The sequence below is a fragment of the Ambystoma mexicanum genome, chromosome 6q (assembly GCF_040938575.1).
Source record: "Ambystoma mexicanum isolate Mex_15411 chromosome 6q, UKY_AmexF1_1, whole genome shotgun sequence".
NCBI lineage: Eukaryota > Metazoa > Chordata > Amphibia > Caudata > Ambystomatidae > Ambystoma > Ambystoma mexicanum.
This window is the reverse complement of record NC_090937.1, coordinates 216,831,229-216,850,199: the sequence shown is the minus strand read 5'-3', so window position 1 is coordinate 216,850,199 and position 18,971 is coordinate 216,831,229. Positions and strand designations below refer to the sequence as shown.

The 18,971-nt window shown below is 44.8% G+C and overlaps 1 protein-coding gene and 1 long non-coding RNA gene across 2 annotated transcripts in view; one reads left to right on the top strand and one right to left on the bottom strand.

The window, feature by feature from the left end:
* Positions 1–18,971, top strand: part of LOC138515898 (alcohol dehydrogenase 1-like) — a 275,051-nt gene that overhangs the window by 201,517 nt on the left and 54,563 nt on the right. The window contains exon 7 of the mRNA XM_069630661.1: positions 1,860–1,995. Coding sequence (XP_069486762.1) covers positions 1,860–1,995 — 136 coding nt within the window. The remainder of the gene's footprint in view (positions 1–1,859; positions 1,996–18,971) is intronic.
* The window catches only part of LOC138515899 (uncharacterized), a 313,242-nt gene that overhangs the window by 249,307 nt on the left and 44,964 nt on the right, over positions 1–18,971 (bottom strand). The window lies entirely within an intron of this gene.

Below are 18,971 nucleotides of genomic sequence, written 5' to 3'. Positions count from 1 at the left end.
CTATAGAGATCATAGGTAAGGCCGGTAAATTATTGTCGGAAAAAAAGGGATAGATATGTTGTTTCCCTGTTTAAATTGGGGAGGTGAAATGGTACAGGAACAATGGTGTTCTGCAAAGACGGAGGGAGAGCAGGGTGATGGATCTCTGGAAAGGGGGAAATACTGCATCTCACCCTTGGGCATCCCCATTCCACTCCCCAAAGATCCCCTACTCAGGTGATCCTCCCGCACTTCTCCGCCCCCAGGGCCTGGATCCAGCCCTGGCCACCTCAGCTGAGGATCCAAGGGAAGAGACCGTGAGGATGTCCTCAGATTTTTTCCCACCTCGTCTTGTATCCTGTATGATTGGTCATGAATCATTTCTATGTGAGCTGCCAGTAAGGTTCAAAATTCCCATTCTGCCTAAACTACCTTACAACTTGCAAGAGATGGAAAAGTGCAATTCGAAATAGGAATTTCAATTTGTAGTATCCATTTTGTTTGTTGCCCTGTAGCACTTTGCATTTCTGAAGCCTGCCAATTTGTATTGGTTTTGTATATGAAACATACTTCAGTGCATTTGGTCTTTCTTTTTTGTTAACCTGTTCTTTTCTGTTTTTTGCACCTTAAATAAAAATGATATATTGATTAAGATGAAGAGAAATACATGAAATAAGGAAATATTTATATATATTATTATGCACTATGCACTTTATGTGTGAAGGCACGGGGCACTTTAAATAAAGAGAATGTGCAACTTCGCTGTGAGCCACATGGCATGATAGCGATTGGATCATGTTTTAATGAAGGGACCACATTAGAACAAATGTAATGTATCAGCTGTGTGTACAATATACATTGAGTGAAGAAAAGATTCTGACATGGTTATTTAATCACGGACTGAGTAGCTAAATTATGCAGGAATTAAGCTCTTTCAAAGATGGCCGCCGGCATTACCAGTACAATTAAGTCCCTTCTTCTATGTTCATTGTTGTTGGATCCCCATGTCCCATTTCGATGTCTGCAGGCATGCCTTATGTATATAAACACTATGGTGGTGGTATACGGGAGTTGTGAGCAAGCGGCAAGTAAAGCCGCGAAACGCATCGACTTTTGGGAAGACTGAAAGATGGCTAGATATTTGAGAGCCAAGTATTTTAACTAATAAAGAGGCTATTATGGATATGCTGGTGACGGTCTGATCTTTCAAGCATTGTATGAAGGAGAGTGCTCCTCGAATAACTGACGGCTAGCCAGTTCCTTTGGAAATATATATATATATATATATATATATATATATATATATATATATATATATATATATATATATATATTTGTGAAAGTGTGTTTGTATGTCTGGGGTGGGCTCCAGCCCCAAAACAGTTGGTGGGCTGAAGTTTTGGCCCTAGGTTTGCATACCAGTCTGGGGTGTACTGGCGATAGTGAAAACTGACCAACCCCACGCATTCGCCCTGAACAGGGCGGGATCCAGCCCTGTGTTATCAGTATAGGCGATTTTGGGAGATTGGCGATTTTGCTACTTTTCCAATAATAGAAAGTTAGGACACAAGGTCAGCATACCCTTCTGGGGTGCACTGGCAATAGTGAAATTTGACCCACTCCATCCATTCGCCCTGCACAGGGGTGGAGCGGGGTCCGACCCTGTGCTATCAGTATAGGTGATTTCGGGAGATTGCTTTCATTATGACTAGTGCTGCTGAAAGTACTGCCCTGTGCGTTATGATGCAAGGTTGCATGTTTTGGCTTTCATTCCAGTTTACTAATCAGAAGCCTAATGCACAGAGGCAATGCACAACTTGTTTAGCCTAATTGTCCTTAACGGTGAAAAGATATGGAGATTTTATCTGGTTCTTTTTCAGACTGCTGCCTTGCTTTCCTGTCATTTTGCATTTGGGACCTGTGTAATCGTTGGAGCCGCCCCAAAATCATCGCAGCTGTCCTTCGATCCCATGCTGTTGCTCACCGGACGCACTCTGAAAGGGTCTATTTTCGGAGGTACTGTAGGATGCACTACAACGTCATGCTTATGTCTTCTATCGAGTTAGTGAGTGGTGGGAATCACTTGTATAGTGCACACTGTGTGGTAAATCGCCTCTTGATGCCTGCCATCACCACAGAGAAAACAGTGGCACCTATACTTGACTATTAAAGGGATGGGTTTTTAGGTGTGTTCTGAAAGACTGATGGCTGGCTTCCTGCCCACCGTCAGAATGGAAGACGTTCCAGCGTTTTGGTCCCCACAAACAGCGGACTGCTGTTCACTGCATGTGGTGCTTTTCGACGTTGGTCTGTCTCTGAGTTCTGGAAAGAGAGCGTGTCAGGATTTCTTTTTTCTAGTAGATTTACCTAGAGAACTCTGTGTATATGTGCTGGTCTTTGAAGAGAATCCTAGGCTTGACAGAAATCCAGTGAAGAGATCTACAGGCGGTTGTCACATAGTTCCTTTTCCGGAAATTAAGAGCCATTCTGACTGATGCAGCTTGTGCTTTCTGGAGAGAAGCCTGACTAGCATTACATGAATTGCAGTAATCAAGGCAGCGGTTTATGAGGGACTCCTCCACAGTAGCTTTCTTCATGCTATCGCACACCTCTTGATCTACTGCATCCAACCCCAGATTCTACTCTCAACCACTGGGGAATCCTACACATAACACACTTAGCCAGTTATTTGCCTGGATATCATACACTGTAACTACACATGTCTTCTACCCCAAATCTATTCTTAACCACTCCTAAAGACGTCATCCATGCTTCTCACCCCCACTCTTTTAATGGTTTCATGCATCAGTTTATTGAACACATCTTAAAAATTTTGAAAATCAAGAATGAATCCTCACTGGACATTTCACATATATTGGGCCTCATTACGACCCTGGCGGTAAGGGGTTTACGCCAGCGTTAGCTGCGCCGACCCCTTACCGCCAATTACGAGGTCCCTTAGCGCCATGGCGCTTTTAACACCTGCTTTTAGCAGGTGTTAAAATCCATGGCGCTAAGGGACCATGGAGTTAATTACGCCACCGTAATTTACGGTGGCGTAATTAACGCCTTCCCCACTCCCATTATGCCCTATGGGGCAAAAATGGGAATGGGGAAGGGTAAATGGGGATTGGGGACTTACCGCCCCGCCGACCTCGGAATGGGGCGGTAAGTCCGCCAACCACCATGGCGTAAACATAGTTTACGCCATGGTGGTAAAGTCACGGCCCAGGCGGTAACTTACCGCCTGGGTCGTAATGAGGCCCATTGTGCTTTCCAGCAAACACCCATTCCAAATCATTGTGGAAAGAAAAACCCAATCGTTTGCCCCAATTCTGTTGTTGGGACACTCTCCGGTCTTAATGCATCTACTTATAGGATTTCTTGTCTTTTAGGTATAGTTCTTCTGTATTAGTGCCTGAGGTGGATGCTGCATCCAACCAGGTTGCTCGGAATGATGGCTGAACCTCACGGTATAAGCCTGTGTTCTGAGCGAGCTGACAGCTGCTGGTGCCCGCCCACCATTTTCCTTCCCTCCCGCTGCCATCCATGCATCTTTCTCCCCATCCTCTCCACCCTCCCCATCTTCCACTTACCAGAAGGGTTGCAGAGCTGTGGACGGCTGCACCTCTCACCTTATGTCTGTGGGGCAATCATGGGAATGGAAAAGGAGCTCCAATCAGAGCCTCACTTCCGTTTCCATGGCAGCCATGTTAGGTAAGCATTTCTTTGAAACAATGGGTATTGCGCTTCCAAAACCTGTTTTTTCAAATAAATAAATTGCTATTAGCACACCGGTATGTAAAAACGAGGTGCTAATAGCCTTAATCACAAATTCAGAGCGGCGAATCGGTTAATAACTAATTAGCTGAGTGCTGTTACTACCCAGTATGGCCCTTGCAACTTGTGACTATGACTATATTATTCCTTTACGTATGTCCCTCTTTAGATTCATGTTTCGTTCCTAGGTGGTGCTGGCGGAACTACATGTTGAGGCAAATAGGAAATGTGGAGGACTGCATATTGATCTAAACAAGTGACAATGATAACACTAAAGGATCACAAGCCTGTGGTCTCTCTGGAACTAGAAAGCAAGTTGACCTCCTTGATTTAAAAGTGGATGAGTGCAGACAATATTAGTTTAGGCCATACTAGAGTCTTCTTGGAATGTCTCCCACTCAGTATGCTTTATATCTGTGCCATCAATTAGTATTATGGCACAGTTATCCTTTCAGGACGTACTTTATTTTGCATGTCTACATCTGGTGAGAAAACAAAAGTACACTAATATTGTTGTTTGTTTATAACTCCTCATATTGATTATAGATGGTTATGTCTGTAGTCTTATTTGCCAATATCACATTCCTCAGTACTTGAAGAGGCAATATATCATTGGAAGTCTAAAATACAAGTCAATTATTGTGTTAGTATAAAGGGAACTGACCTAGTGGAGAACCCTAGATAGGACTTATTTCTTAGGTGAGTTACTTTTGGACTCAGTCAGTCAATTCATCTTTATTTCTGTAGTGATACCATGAATATTTCCTATAAAAAAGGAGAAAAACCATAAAATGCAAATTCTTACAATAGAAATCAAAACAATAAAAAAGTGCCGACAACAATACATTTTGTTTGAATGAACGGGACACACTTGCAGCGTTCCCTTCATTCAAACACAATACTTACCTAAACTGGCCACGGTGGAGATGGAAGGTGGGCTCCATGCAGAGGTCGGGGGAAAGATGGCAGGCCGGTATGAGCAGCCTTCAGGTTGCTCGAACCAGGAGTTTGGATCGTGAGATTCAGTCTGTTATCCCACCAATTGCCTGTTACATAGTTGTTGACTCTTTAGATACATGAAAGGATGAAGAAAGGGATTGGGAAAATGTCTAGATTATCAAAATGATGTACAAAATGCTTTGGCTTCATTGCGAGGTAGACGGTACATTTGGTGGTAATTCCATGGTACATCATTTCTGGTACCGCCATCATGGCTGGTGGAATTAGCTAGGAGTACACGGATTTGTTGGAAAAGGATTGAATGGTAACAGTAACGGTTATTCTGCAGCACAGAAATAGCGCCCAAAAGCCATTGAGATACAGTAATTACTCCAGTTATCAACACAATTATTGTTACCATCAAAAGAAGTACCGGAATTACCAAACAGTAACAGTGTCCAAAATCACATGGAATTAGCAACAAGAAAGGTTTTCATTGCAGGAAAGGGAAGCCAAGCAGTGGTCATCCTTAAAAACACAATCTAATCGAAATGACCTATTTTCTCTAGCCATCCAAGGTTCAAGGGGCTAAATAGAATGTCTGGGTGCAAAAGCAAACCAAAAATACCTGAAAGAGGCTGTGCAAGCCTAAATGTACAGAGGCCGAGCTCCAGATACTGGCAGAGGAGGTGGAAAGATATTCAGAGGTACTCTTTGGCAGCATTTCAAAACCACCCATCAAAGAAGGCCAACATCTGGACAGAAATAAAGATCAAGGTTGGTGGCAGTGGGCACAGCGCCCCACCACACAGAGGACAAAAAAATGATGGAATGATCTGAAGGCCAGGTTGTGCTCCCTTGTTCACCAACATTGAAGGAAGACTGCTGCCACTGGAGGAGGCAATGTGGAGAAATTAAACTTCCAGCCATGGGAGGAAAAGGTCAACTGTATTCTCAATATGGCTGACACAGAAGGAATTGGAGTAGCGGAGTTTGGAGATGGCACCTACGATGAGCCCAGTGTGTACATGGAAACCCCCACTGCCAAACATACCTAATCCACATATGCATAGCATCCAGCTATGGCATGAGGTTGCCAGGTCCATGGTGAGAGCGAATTGTCAATATATTGGGGCAAGTCATAAGTGCCCAATGCAGCTGAGAGGCAGATAGAGGAAGGGAAGAAGGGAGAAGGAGGGATGTCCCTACGTGGATGAATTGGCATGTCAGTCTGCTGCCATGCAATCTGGAGTGCCCTCAGTACTGTTTCTTGCCATTCCTACAAACACCAAACCAACCACTATCCCAGCAGCCCCAATGCAAGACAGGTCGTAAGACCCAGATATGATATGTGTCCAGCATCCCTATGTAGTATCCAAATCATGTACCATGTACTGACCACATTTCCATACCTACCACCGCATCAATTGGGCAAGGGTCAGTGAATACATAAAAGCAAGCCTCATGGCACCCTGCAACAGAAGTACCAGCACATCTTTCTGGTGTTCACCCCACATAGACCCACCGCTGTGGCCCGAACTGCACATATAACCCAAACAGCTGAAAGTATATCAATCGTACAGACACAATTTACACATGGCCACATAAAAGCAGGTTGATTAAGCACACAAAAATGCTTGGACACAGCATTTTCAGAGACAACATGACTACATTGAGACACAGATAGGCAATCCAAGATTGCACAGACCCCACTCCATGTGAATAAGGCAGCCTCCTACAGATTGCATGCCTCTAATACAAACAATGGCCATGTCAACAGTGCAAGTGACAGCATGTTATGTCTCTCCCAACATGCAACATGTTGGCCAAGAATTGATTTAGTAACCCTGTGGGAGACTACACATCCATTCTCTTCTTGGTATTAAATAACCCACCTATTGGTATAGGTCTTTACTACACAAGTTGGTAGTGTGACGGAGCAGCTAGACTTATCTCAAGAGGGGCAAATATGAGCCGTAGAGCTGTAGCAATGAAATCCACCAATACAAGTATCCAAATAACACTTACATTCAAGGTTTTTAGTTGAAAAAAATATTTATTCATGTAACTGTCGTTTTTAAATAAGCATTCCTTAAAAAGGGAAATCTATGTAGTAATCAAATACACTTTAAAATACTTTCTCTGAATCAACACAAAGCTAGTATATACTCTTTAGAGAGGCTTTGTACACTCTTCCTACACCCGGAGGTGACTTCATTAACTAGGACAGTAATGACATTTATATATCGCTTGTGTACTTTGTAAATTCTGAGGTTGGTAGAAGGAAAGGTTAAAGGCAGGAAAAAGGATGAAACAGGTTCTCAAAATATGTGAGCACTTTAAACCTTTCAATGAAGTCTAGAGAAAAGCCTTTCCCAGCAATATTAGTTTAAAACCAATGTATCACCTATGAGGGACAGTAAAAAGCAAAATCAAATGATGGACTAGTAGAATCTGCAGAGAGCCAGGACAGCCAAAGGCAATTGGAGCAAGGTCTATGGAACTTAGGCACTTCTTAGATAGTAAAAGTCTTTCACAAAGTTAGAGTTTGAATAAAAATCACCGTAGGGTCACAAGCTGTTACACTTGTGAAAGTAAGAGCTGAAATCAACTCTAGAAAAGCAGCTACTGCAAGTCTCAACTGAGAAGAGCAAGCTGCAGACAATGAGGTAAGTACCCCAAGTCAGAACAGTAACTTTGCTTAGAAGAAGAGGGTCCAGCTGGCTCTGTCTGGTTGCAGTGATGCAGATCCTCTGTTCCTGGGCCTCAGTCATGTGGACAAGGGGGAGGACGTCTGGGGACTCCTGCGGCAGCAATTCGATGGTCGGCAGCAGCTACGGGCTCTTTTTGGATCAGCTGCACTTTGTGGTTTCAGAGCTCGGTAAACAGTAGCATTGCGGATCTTGGACACTAGTTGGGCTTCCTTTACTCCTTCAGTCCTGCAATCTGTTGAGGGGACTCGAGCTCTGGTCATCCTGCTTCTGGAGGGTGCCAGGGAGACTCCTGGAGCTTTTGGCCGGCTTACTGACGTTGCACTCGACTACAGATTTCTGGACCCCTGGCATTCGGTTCCTGCAGCAGCAGAGGAGTACAGCCAGTTGGGAAGGTCTTCCAGCAGAGTTTGTCTCAGGTTAGTTGGTCCCACTAACCCAAGCGAAGACGTCGTCCCTTCGTTCCTTCCGGAGCTTCTCTTGTCGATCAGAAAAAGGAGTTTCAGCACAGCACCTGGGCTTCACGGGGCAGTTCAACGGCCCAGGAGGATGCAGCCAGCTTTGTTCGTGGTTTCTTCATCGGGTTGTTCTTCCAAGTGGTTTACTCTGTCTTCAGTCCCAAAACCCTCACTTTTTAAGCAGGTTTCTCCCATTCATGCACAGCCTACCTGTCATTCAAACAGCAGGGTGGCTGTCCTAGAAGGCAGGTTGCAATCAGGGCTGGTTGCATTCAGGTTTCCCTTGAGACCAAGGACAGGGGCGTTTCGGGCACCTCCCTCACTTCCTGCTCTTGCAGACACACTGGAGCCGGAGGCGGGTTTTAGTACTGAAGTCCGCCAAAGTCAAAATGAACCAAGGGCTCAAACCTGTTTTGGCGTGCAGAGTGAAACCCAAGAAAGACCTCACAAACAGAAAATGGCGGAAAAAACAGACTGGGGCCATTTTTGCACAATGGTCACCCATGGGTGCTATACTGCAGCTTAGGATTCAGCCTGCGGTAGAAAAGCACAATGGTAGGAAAATTAAACCACTGCCACCAGCCATTTAAAGTAGTCAGGGTAACATAAAAATGTTTGCATGAGTAAGTAGGAAAAGGGGCTACGAAGTAACCCCCGAGCACCCCACATAAGATGGGGTGTGCTGGATCTATAAAGAGAAAAGGTAAGTCAAGTCAATTTCACTTTAGTATTCTTGGGAACTGTAGTTCACCCAAGAAAAGATGTTTAAACCTTATGCGAAATCTAAAGAATTTCTCTGTGACACCGCACTGAAGGTGCTGTGTGTCACCATACAAAAAGTAGAGGCCTATGGAGTTTGTCAGACTCCAAAAACAAAGGAAACACATAATCCAAATCAGATCAAAACACATGAGAGAGTGAGAAAAATGGCTCACTCACTCCAGGGTTAAAATTAAAAAATCCTAAAGTCCAGTAAAAGAGCTGGGGGTCTCTAAGGTTGAAGGGAATTAGCATAGACATGAGAATTCTCCCTAACACACCAAAAACAAGCATGGAGAAGATAACGGTGCAGCACATGTGGCACCTCAGTTTTACCAATCACTATGCCAACCACCACATTAGCTACTCTCACTATCCCGAACACCAACACGGTAGCAGGTCTCAGTTATGGTGGCAAAACTACTGTGAGCATCAAGGGATAAAAGCTCATCACTGTGGCAAAGTCCCATACCCTAGCAAACAAGCCTGCATTTTGTGTCTTCAGTGAGCACCTACCACCATCTGCTGCAGTAGCCCATACCACCATTGCATCGAAGAAGAAAGCTGCTCAGATGGCTTCAGAGACACCAAGCACCACCAACGCTCTCATAGAATAATTGTCAGGACTATCCTCAAACACTGCTGAATCTGAGGACCTCCGGGGAATGGCAACAACCATGGACAACTCCACTATGTTTCGCAACCTGCCAGCTCCAGTTCCCATCATGTGCTAAATCACTCCTGTCACGGTAACTGTTGGTAAGGACTGGGATATATCTTCTCCTCTTCCTCTCCTCCCCCTCTTCACATCATTCCCTCACCCTTACACACTGCTCAGAGCCCTCTTTGGCAAGGCCATCAGGTATTAACTGGTCCTCACAAATATTCCAACAGAGCAGATAAAGGGCCATAAGGTGCAGGGATGGTGGGTACCCAAGGTAATCATTCCTCAGTGACCACACAAACCCTAGACGTCATATGGGACAGGCTCACCCAAATAGAACATAGACAGGAAAGCATCCAGGTACTTGCAGAGGAACAACTTTCAAACCCTCAAGTTATGCATGTTGTGGTTCAGGGGGCCTCATGCTGAATGGCTTGTGCATTGGACTGCCAGTCCAGATGGATGTCAGAAGGTACTGCAGCCGTCAGTGTGGTGAGCCTTTGTCCTGAGAAACCTACTGAGGTGATGTCTGCAGGGCAGGAGAAGTTGCTTAATGCCATGACTTTAATTCTGTAGCAGCTCTATTGTGGTGGGTCCAGAGAAAGTTCCATCTCTGCACCACCAACTAAGGGGTTGGTGGGAAGCAACCCTGATCTCACTGCAACACTTCCCGGCACACACCACCCATCATACTGGAAAAGGGCAAATGCATCAGGAAGTAGGGTCTGATGGACCCGCGTACTTCTAGATGAGAGCCCTGCCTGATTGCCTGAGTATATTTCGAGGATCTATTTGAATAAGGGTTGGTGTGTATTTCGGTGCTGTATTCCCTGAATGCCCCCTGAGGGGGATAAAAGCAAACTCCATTACCCACTCATTTTGTCTACTGCTGAAACTCTGTGCCTGCAGCACCCCTGGAAGGCCCTGCTGCTCAAAGAAGGGCTTAAGGTCTGCGCCTGCATTCTTTGAAACTTCAGCAAACTTAGGATGACCTCTGGTTCTCCAGAAAACCAGAAGGAACTGACAGTGGCGTTCCCTCCTGATCTGCTGGGGGAAACTGGATCACTGCTCCTGCTCAAATGGCCCATCTCTCTGAAATTCCTACAATGCTTGCATCACTAGAGCCAGATGTGGGAGCCCCTTCTCTGTTGGGACCCTGAAGACTCTCTACGCAATTTGGACACATGTTTCTTCATACCAGGGCAACAGGCAAGCACCCTGAAGACTGAAATCACCTTCTGGTCCTTCTTCTGTATCTGAGCCCTCTGAGGAATGACTTGCAAGCAAATCTTCATTAACCATACTTCAACTGGCCTCTTCTTAAGGCATTCCTAGTCTTCTAAGCCAAATCCTGTGCTAGAGGAGGACAGAGGAACGCTGCATCGATGACTAAGGCCGACCACAGCTTCAAATGCCCTGCCCTGCATGTCTTTCAGTTCCTTCAACTCTGAAGACAGTGACACTTCAATAATTGTCCTTGCCAGTGGCCTTATGGCCCCACTTGCAGCATGCCATCACTGGTACCTACAGACGTCACCAAACAGTGTGCAAAGACACCACAACACTGTCCAGTGCAGAATTTATTTTTAGACCCAAAGTATTGGTCTCCAGTCTCTCAGGCACCGCTGGTAAGTACTTTCTTCACTTGAATCTTCATTTCTGCAGCCCCTCTTCATCATCAAGGGTCTTCTGTGGCTTAAACTCCACCAGAACCCAAGAAACTGCTCCTTTGAACACTTTCGTAGAGGATAACTCTTTCCCACAGATAATTGCCCAAATCCAAGCTACTGTCCCCCCTGGGCCCCTTCAGAAACTTTGTGCCCTAGATAGGAAAAGTGTTTCACTTTCCTGTAATTGCATTTTCCCTTCCAGGAATGTGACTGTTTATTGAACTTTCAAGATCGCTTTGAAACTGTTGCTACTTACCTATTACCATTGGTTTTATTTTTTTATAAAGTTTACTTACCTGTTACTGTAGTGTTTCATCTCTTGCCTTTTCATGTATAAAGAATATATTTTTAAAAGATATAGGGCCTCATTACACGGATGGTGGTAAGGGTTTACCGGTATTTTACCGGTACCGGTAAATCCTTACTGCCTTACTACGAGGTCCCTTTGCGGGTTGCGGAATTTAACGCCTGCTTTTTGCAGGCGGTAAAAACCAACCCGCAAAGGGACCAGGGAGCTAATTACGGTACCGCAATTTGCGGTACTGTAATTAGCGCCTTCCCCATTCCCATAGAGCCCTATGGGGCAAAAATGGGAATGGGGAAGGGCAATGGTGGAAGGGGGAATTACCGCCCCGCCAACCTTGGAATAGGGCGGTAATTCCCCTTTCCACCAAGGCGGTGCCGGTATTTTACCGGCATGAACCATGGCGCTAATAGCGCCATGGTTCACCGCCATCCGTGTAATGAGGCCCATAATGTGTGGACATTCTCTCATTCGTTATTTGTGAAATGTATGTACTGTATGTGAGGAACCTGAGGGCATCCTCCCATCTAATCCCCTTGGGTCTTCCTCTCAGGTGGTCAGGGAAGGGCCGTCGTTTTTGGATCCCAACCCTAGGAGTGGATATGCGAGGGAGGATCATCTGGGTGGAGGGACCTTGGGGAGTGGAGGAAAGATGCCTTTAGGGGAGGCATGGTATCCCCCTTTCCCTTGTCAAAATGCATCCTACCCTCCCCCGACCTTTGTAGGTTATTACCAATCTTCCCCACTGTCACACACTCCAACTGTTCCACATTCATATGCCTTTAAGACTGGGACAAGTTAGAGGCAACTAGGAGTAATGCACACTTCCATCTGTGCACACCACTTTGGTACTGGGACGAGGATGAGGACTGTTGAACACCACTGTAAAGGTCATGCATGTCGCATTGACAGAAGTAATTGTGGTCAGGCAAATGACTTGCACCTGCAGCCACTTGAGGGGCTAGAGGTGCATATAAAAAGGAGATACTCGCATGGAGGAGGAGAACCTCCTGAGAAGCTAGGAATATGTTGAGCAGGCTGGTGAGGGGCCATTGAAAAGGACGCAGACTGCTGCAGGAGAGTGGGAAAGACACCCTGAGCCACATGTCCCCAGCTGGAGCTGGGGGACACAGAAGTCTCCACTACGCTGCAGGCAGCAGCAGGAAGGTTCGGAAGAGGCGAGCTCTGCTCGTCAGTACTCCTGATGTGAAAGAGGGGAGCCAGCAAGAAGAGGAACTCACAAGCACCCGGAGGAGCGGTCGTACACCAGTGAGTGACAGGGAGAGAACACTCATGCCGTGGCATCCCAGGGACTTGGTATGGGCAAAGGAAGGTGCTGAAAAAGTGAAAGTATGTAATGAATTGGTCTAGAGACCAAATGGACAATATTGAATACTGAACAAGCTGCAAAGTACTTGATGATTTATTATATACCGAACTAAAGAAAAGCTATGCAAAATATATGAAAATATCATACGAGCGGAAAGGAAGTGATGTGTATTCATGAACAAAGTGAAAATAAGGAAAAAGCATGTATGAACAATGTGAAAGTACAAAGTCAAGTGAGAACCAGTAATGAGAGTTAGTGAAGCCTGTGAAAGGCTAATGATGATCACTATTGGATAGAGTGAAAGCAAGGTGGTGACAAGGAATAAACACCACAAAGTGAATTGTGTAAAAGTCCCGTGTAGGCAGAGTCAAGAGACTGCCAAGGAGAAACATCTGTACAGATGTACTAATGTCATAGGTGCAAAGAGGAAACTTATGGTGGCAAGGAAGTCCAATGAGAATGAGTGAACATCACAAAGTGCAAAGGGTTATCGGTTGCGTGACCTGTGATGGGTGGACCGTGTGGTGCGACATTGGCGCCCAGACCGAGTAACCTCTACTTGAAGTAAACAAAGGAAAATCAAGAGGTGGAAGTCATTTTGCCTAACAAGTATTAAAGTGACTAAAGAGACGAATAAGTCAAGTATATGGTTGAAAAGCCTGACAGGTTACAAACTGGATTTTGAATCAATGTTGCTGGCTGAGAAAGTTTAATGAACTGTGAACAGTGTTGATCTTGGGGAAAGGAACCCCAAGATCTTTTTGGTATAACGGTTCTGAACTTGGGGAAGAGGAAGCTGAAAGCAAGCCAGGAGCTGGAAGAAGCTCAAAACTTTATTGTAAACACTGTTTCTTTGGTTGCTGACAGCCCTACACATTGTATAGATTTAGTTTTGCGGGCAAGCATAGGTTTTGTAAGCAGGTGCACTTTTGAGTTGAACGTTATGACACAGACTATCCTTAGTTTCTTTAGGTAGGTATTAGGAAAGATTCCTCTTTACTGCACTTTTCCTTCCGTTTCTATGGACTCCCAAGCCTTTTGCTTTTATTTTTGTATCTGACCTGTTCTTTTTACGGTAAAGTTAAATGTTAGGCTTCACTACACTGGCTTTTGCTCAACTGTCATGGGGAAACAGACATGTCCTTCAGGCTGTCAGCACTGGGAAACATGGTTTCCTTTAGTCTTGTTACTTTGTTAATACTTTTAGTAACTTCTTATCACTTGTGGTAACGTTTTATCATTGTACAAAGCATCTTACAATGCAGTAAAATGAGGTACACATTTTCTTTTGTCATAGACTAACACTCAGAGGATTTATGGTTACTGTAGTTGTACTAAATGGACAAGCTGGTGACAGCAGTCACTTTTTATCATTGTTTGGTGCATTTCATTTTAGCCTTACTGCGTTTACCGTGTTTGTCTACTAAATGTGGCTAATGGTCAAATATGGCCATGCCACGAAATGTTTTGCTTGTCCTCTGGCCATCTTGTCTTTTAGCCTTCTTCCTCGCCTGTGAGGCCAGGAAAAATCTGTATATGGACTTCCAGTGCCCGGGAAAGCAGAGGCTTTTGGAGAGCTACTGGAGGACTATGGGCCTCATTCCGAGTATGGCGGTAAGGGATAGCGGCCACCGCTAACGAGAGCGGTGGCGGTAATCCCTTACCGCCATACTCCGAGTTCCCTTAGCGCCATGGTGCTTTTAACACCTGCTTTTAGCAGGCGTTAAATACCATGGCGCTAAGGGACCTTGATGTTAATTACGCCACCGTAATTTACGGTGGCGTAATTGACGCCTTCCCCACTCCCATTATGCCCTATGGGGCAAGAATGGGAATGGGGAAGGGTAAATGGGGATTGGGGAATTACCGCCCCGCCAACCTTGGAATGGGGCGGTAATTCCGCCAACCACCAAGGCGCTGCCGGTCCGGGTACGGCGTCAACCAAGGCGTTAATAGCGCCATTGGTTAGCGCCGTACTCGGAATGAGGCCCTATGTGTGTTTGCTGCCAAGAAGGGGGCTATGGCTGTCTGGTCCCAATGCCTAAACTTGTGCCAGTGTGTCTGAGTGGTATGCATGGGTTTTGCCACCAGTTGTCTGGATTAGAATAATGCTGGGGTGTGTGTGGGGGTAGATGTGTCATTGGCTAGTGGGAACTGCTGCTCTTACCAGGCTTTTAGGGTAATAAGATACCCCTGCACCCACTCTGGAGAGATCCTGGAAGAAACTGAAGGAGCCAAGACTCCCATCAAGCTACAAGACTTGCAATGAGACCATGGACGTGTCAGAAGGATGCTTGGCGACTAACTTCTGCTGCTGCCCTGGTAGAGCCATGTCCTGTGGATGATCTCGAGCAGTCCTGCGAAGGAGCTGTGACCCTTGTAATGGAGGAAACATTCATTATCAACCTTAGGTTGGGGTCCTAGGAAAAAGAGCTTTCGGAAGGGCCCCAGGACCGCCCTGTTGCTGACCAGCTCTGAGTTTGGGCTACCATGCTGCCGACATCGCCATTCCAAGTTGAGGCCTGGAACTTGGGGGATCCTCAGCTCGTGCAACAGGCCTTACCTCTGCAAAATGTTATAGTCCTAGCGTCAAGGGGATGCGAGATAGGAGGGAAAGTCTGGCCTCAGCAAGTGAATCTCTTTGCGTCATCATGCATCAGTGGCCATCATCTGAAACTGCTTACCTGCATTCATTCCTGTACTGAGAGGGGCCCTGCTTTGAGTTCTGTTGCATTCTTCAATTGGGAGATCTTGCACCAGCCTTTGACACTGACCAGATAGCTGCTCAAACCTGCAACCCCTGAGAATCAAGGGTTATTCACGCGACCTTGGACCTTCATCAATCGACCTGCCAAGTCATGTAAAGAATTGGAGTACGGGGTGTGAGCTGTAGAAATCCTTACCTGAACCCCTTTACTCCATTTTAAAAGTTTGGTAACTTTTAGAAACGTTTAGATTACTTTGGCTTTGCCATTGCTTGTTCACACAGGCACTCTGAAAGTTGGGATCATGTTTGTTAGCTAGTTTAACTCATCCCCGGTCATTTGGAACTGTTCACTGGACCCCAGAGACCCTACCTTCATTATTTCAGCTTCACAAAACTGTATGGAACGTTGCTGAACATTTGGGCACAAGGCCCCATACATTTTAGGGATGGACTTCTGAAGTTAGGATTGAATATCTGTGGACTAATGGTGCTAATACAAATCTGTACCTTCTTTTTCAGGGGTTTGATATTTATTTTCCCTACTCTAGTAATTGTATTCATGTAGCTAATTTTTAGCATTGAGTGCTAATATTACTTGTTAGTAGTCATTTTTCACTGTGCTATTTGGCCATAAGTAAAGAAGTATCTTTATACCTGTTTGTCTAAGTGTGTTGCTTGACTGCTTCACTCTGTGTGCTCATTGTGGGCCCCTTAGAAGCTCACAGCCTCTTGAGACTTAGCCAAGACGATTCGCCTTGCTACCTTGAACTGGTGTGGCTACAGCTCCCAGAGATGTCCCTGTCACAATGCTAGGCTGTTCTTCTATACATCTGTTCACCAGGCCAGAGTGTAGAAGATCAGTCCTAACAGTAAGGAAATCCGACCTTAGCACAGGGCAATTTAGGCCTTACTCCATCCTGACATTTGAGAAATAAAAGCTTCATTTTAGAAAAGTGAATCTGTTGTCTGTGTCTTACTTCATTATACCTTCATATGTATATGTTTGTGGGATGTTCTGACCCACTAGTCTATGCCCCGCAACATCACGGTGTGCTGCTTTCATCAAAAACAACGGAAGGGCCGCCAAAAAGCGTGCTAAAAATCTCTGAGAAGCGCCCAGGGAAACCTGAAAAATAGGCCGCCAATCCATTTTGCCTATGTCAGTGGTAAAACAGGAGCCCACACTGCCAAAACCTATCATTGGGCTGCCCACAGAGTAAAATAAAACTGCTTGAAAAGGCAGTGCTACATTCCAAGGAAACCCCAGAAGTGTTTTAAAATCTGTTTTTCCTTGGCTGTTCAAAGTAAAAAATCATGGCTCCCAAACAGCAGAGAAGATCCAACATCCTTGTGGGGGTGTTCACCATCACCTTATTTAAGGAATCCCCATAAGCACAATGTCAGGAGAAACACCTTTCATCATAAAAAAAATCCACATTCAAAAGGTGCTTGCCTTGGAAAAATATGTCAGATATGGGCGCAGTACCGCCGCTCGCCTGCGTCCTAGCTGTCATTACTTATACTGTCAGTTTAAACTTGTGTCTTAAAATCAAATTGTAGAAAAGAACAGACTTGCTTGCCATCAAAAGCAATATGGGTTTCTACAATTCAATTTCTATGTATGAAAAAGTCTGGAATGAAGAGATCTATGTGTATAGTTGTAGAAAATGTAAACTGTATTTTAGAAAGGACCATTTTAAACAGTGTTTTAAAGTGAACTAATGTCAGCCACACTGGACTTCAAAGACACTCCACAGCGGCTCCCAAACAAAGGAATCTTCCTCCTGCTCTCTGCTCCGGAACTGGCATTGAGTTGTTAATGGAAGTGGGAGGAGATTTTGGCCTGTTGCTCTGAGTAGGGACAAAAGGCTCCATTGACTGAAAGGAAATGCAAATTCGGGCGTCAACAGAAACCAACTGCTAAAGAAGAGAGGCTCAGGATGCTCTTAGCCCAGCCAAACCTTGGAGGCGGAGCTAGACTGATATGTGTATCTGAAACTTCAAGGAAATATCTTTTTGGAAAAAGACTCATAGAAAACTGTGAACAATTTGGAAAAATCTGTATTTTATAGGTTGTTAATATGGACATGCTGCTCACAGTTTGAAACTACTCTGAACCCTATGCGATATTCAGAGACCGGACAAACGCGCTAAAAATCTCTGATAAGTGCGCAGGGAAACCTGAAAAATAGGCCGCCAGTCCATTTTGCCTGTGTCAGTGGTAAAACAGGACACCAAGAGACCACACTGCCAAAACCTATCATTGGGCTGCCCACAGAGTAAAATAAAACTGCTTGAAAAGGCAGTGCTGCATTCCAAGGAAAACCCAGAAGTGTTTTAAAATCCATTTTTCCTTGGCTGTTGAAAGTGCAAAATCATGGCTCCCAAACAGCAGAGAAGATCGAACATCCATGTGGGGTGTTCACCATCACCTTATTTAAGGAATCCCCATAAGCACAATGTCAGGAGAAACACCTTTCATCATTAAAAAAATCCACATTCAAAAGGTGCTTGCCTTGGAAAAATATGTCAGATATGGGCGCAGTACCGCCACTCGCCTTCGTCCTAGCTGTCATTACTTATACTGTCAGTTTAAAACTTGTGTCTTAAACTCAAATTGTAGAAAAGAACAGACTTGCCATCAAAAGCAATATGGGTTGCTACAATTCAATTTCTATGTTTTAAAAAGACTGGAATGAAGAGATCTATGTGTATAGTTGTAGAAAATGTAAACTGTGTTTTAGAAAGGACCATTTTAAACAGTGTTCAAAGACATTCCAAAGCTGCTCCCAAACAAAGGAATCTTCCTCCTGCTCTCTGCTCAGGAACTGGCATTGAGTTGTTAATGGAAGTGGGAGGAGATTTTGGCCTGTTGCTCTGAGTAGGGACAAAAGTATCCCTTGACTGAAAGGAAACGCAAATTCGGGCGTCAACAGAAATCAACTGCTAAGGAAGAGAGGCTCAGGTTGCTCTTGGCCCAGCCAAACCTTGGAGGCGGAGCTAGACTGATATGTGTATCTGAAACTTCAAGGAAAAAGACTCATAGAAAACTGTGAACTATTTGGAATAATCTGTATTTTATAGGTTGTTAATATGAAAATGCTGCTCACAGTTTGAAACTACTCTGAACCCTGTGCGATATTCAGAGACCGGACTACTAAAATGTTGATATTGTAGCAATTGTGATCATGCTAGGAATATGAAAGTTTACAGGATTATGCCCAGATGTCATTCGCTTGTATGTGGAAAAATGTGTACAGATTTGACACTGGGTAACCAACCAAAAGCGCGAGAAACTGTCCGTTTTGAACCAAAACTCTCAAGATGGGACTCGGACGGATACGTGCTTTATTAAATATATGATGTGAATATGTATTATTAGAAAGTTGGTGATATTGTAAATATGCTGTATATGAAAGAAAGGTTTTCTGTTTAGAGGAGGTTTTTCCCTGGATTGTAAATTGCAGCATCACTATGACACTTGATTTCCTTCTCAAATCAGGAGAGGGAAAATACTCTGACCAATCGGATTCCTAAAGGGTGGGCTTAGTATAATCAGCCTCCCCACCCCTTTGGCAAATAGATAAATAGGGACTGTTTTGGACCTAAAGACACACACACATGCACCCATCAACTGATTTACTGGCGAAGCGATCTGAAGGAGAACCCA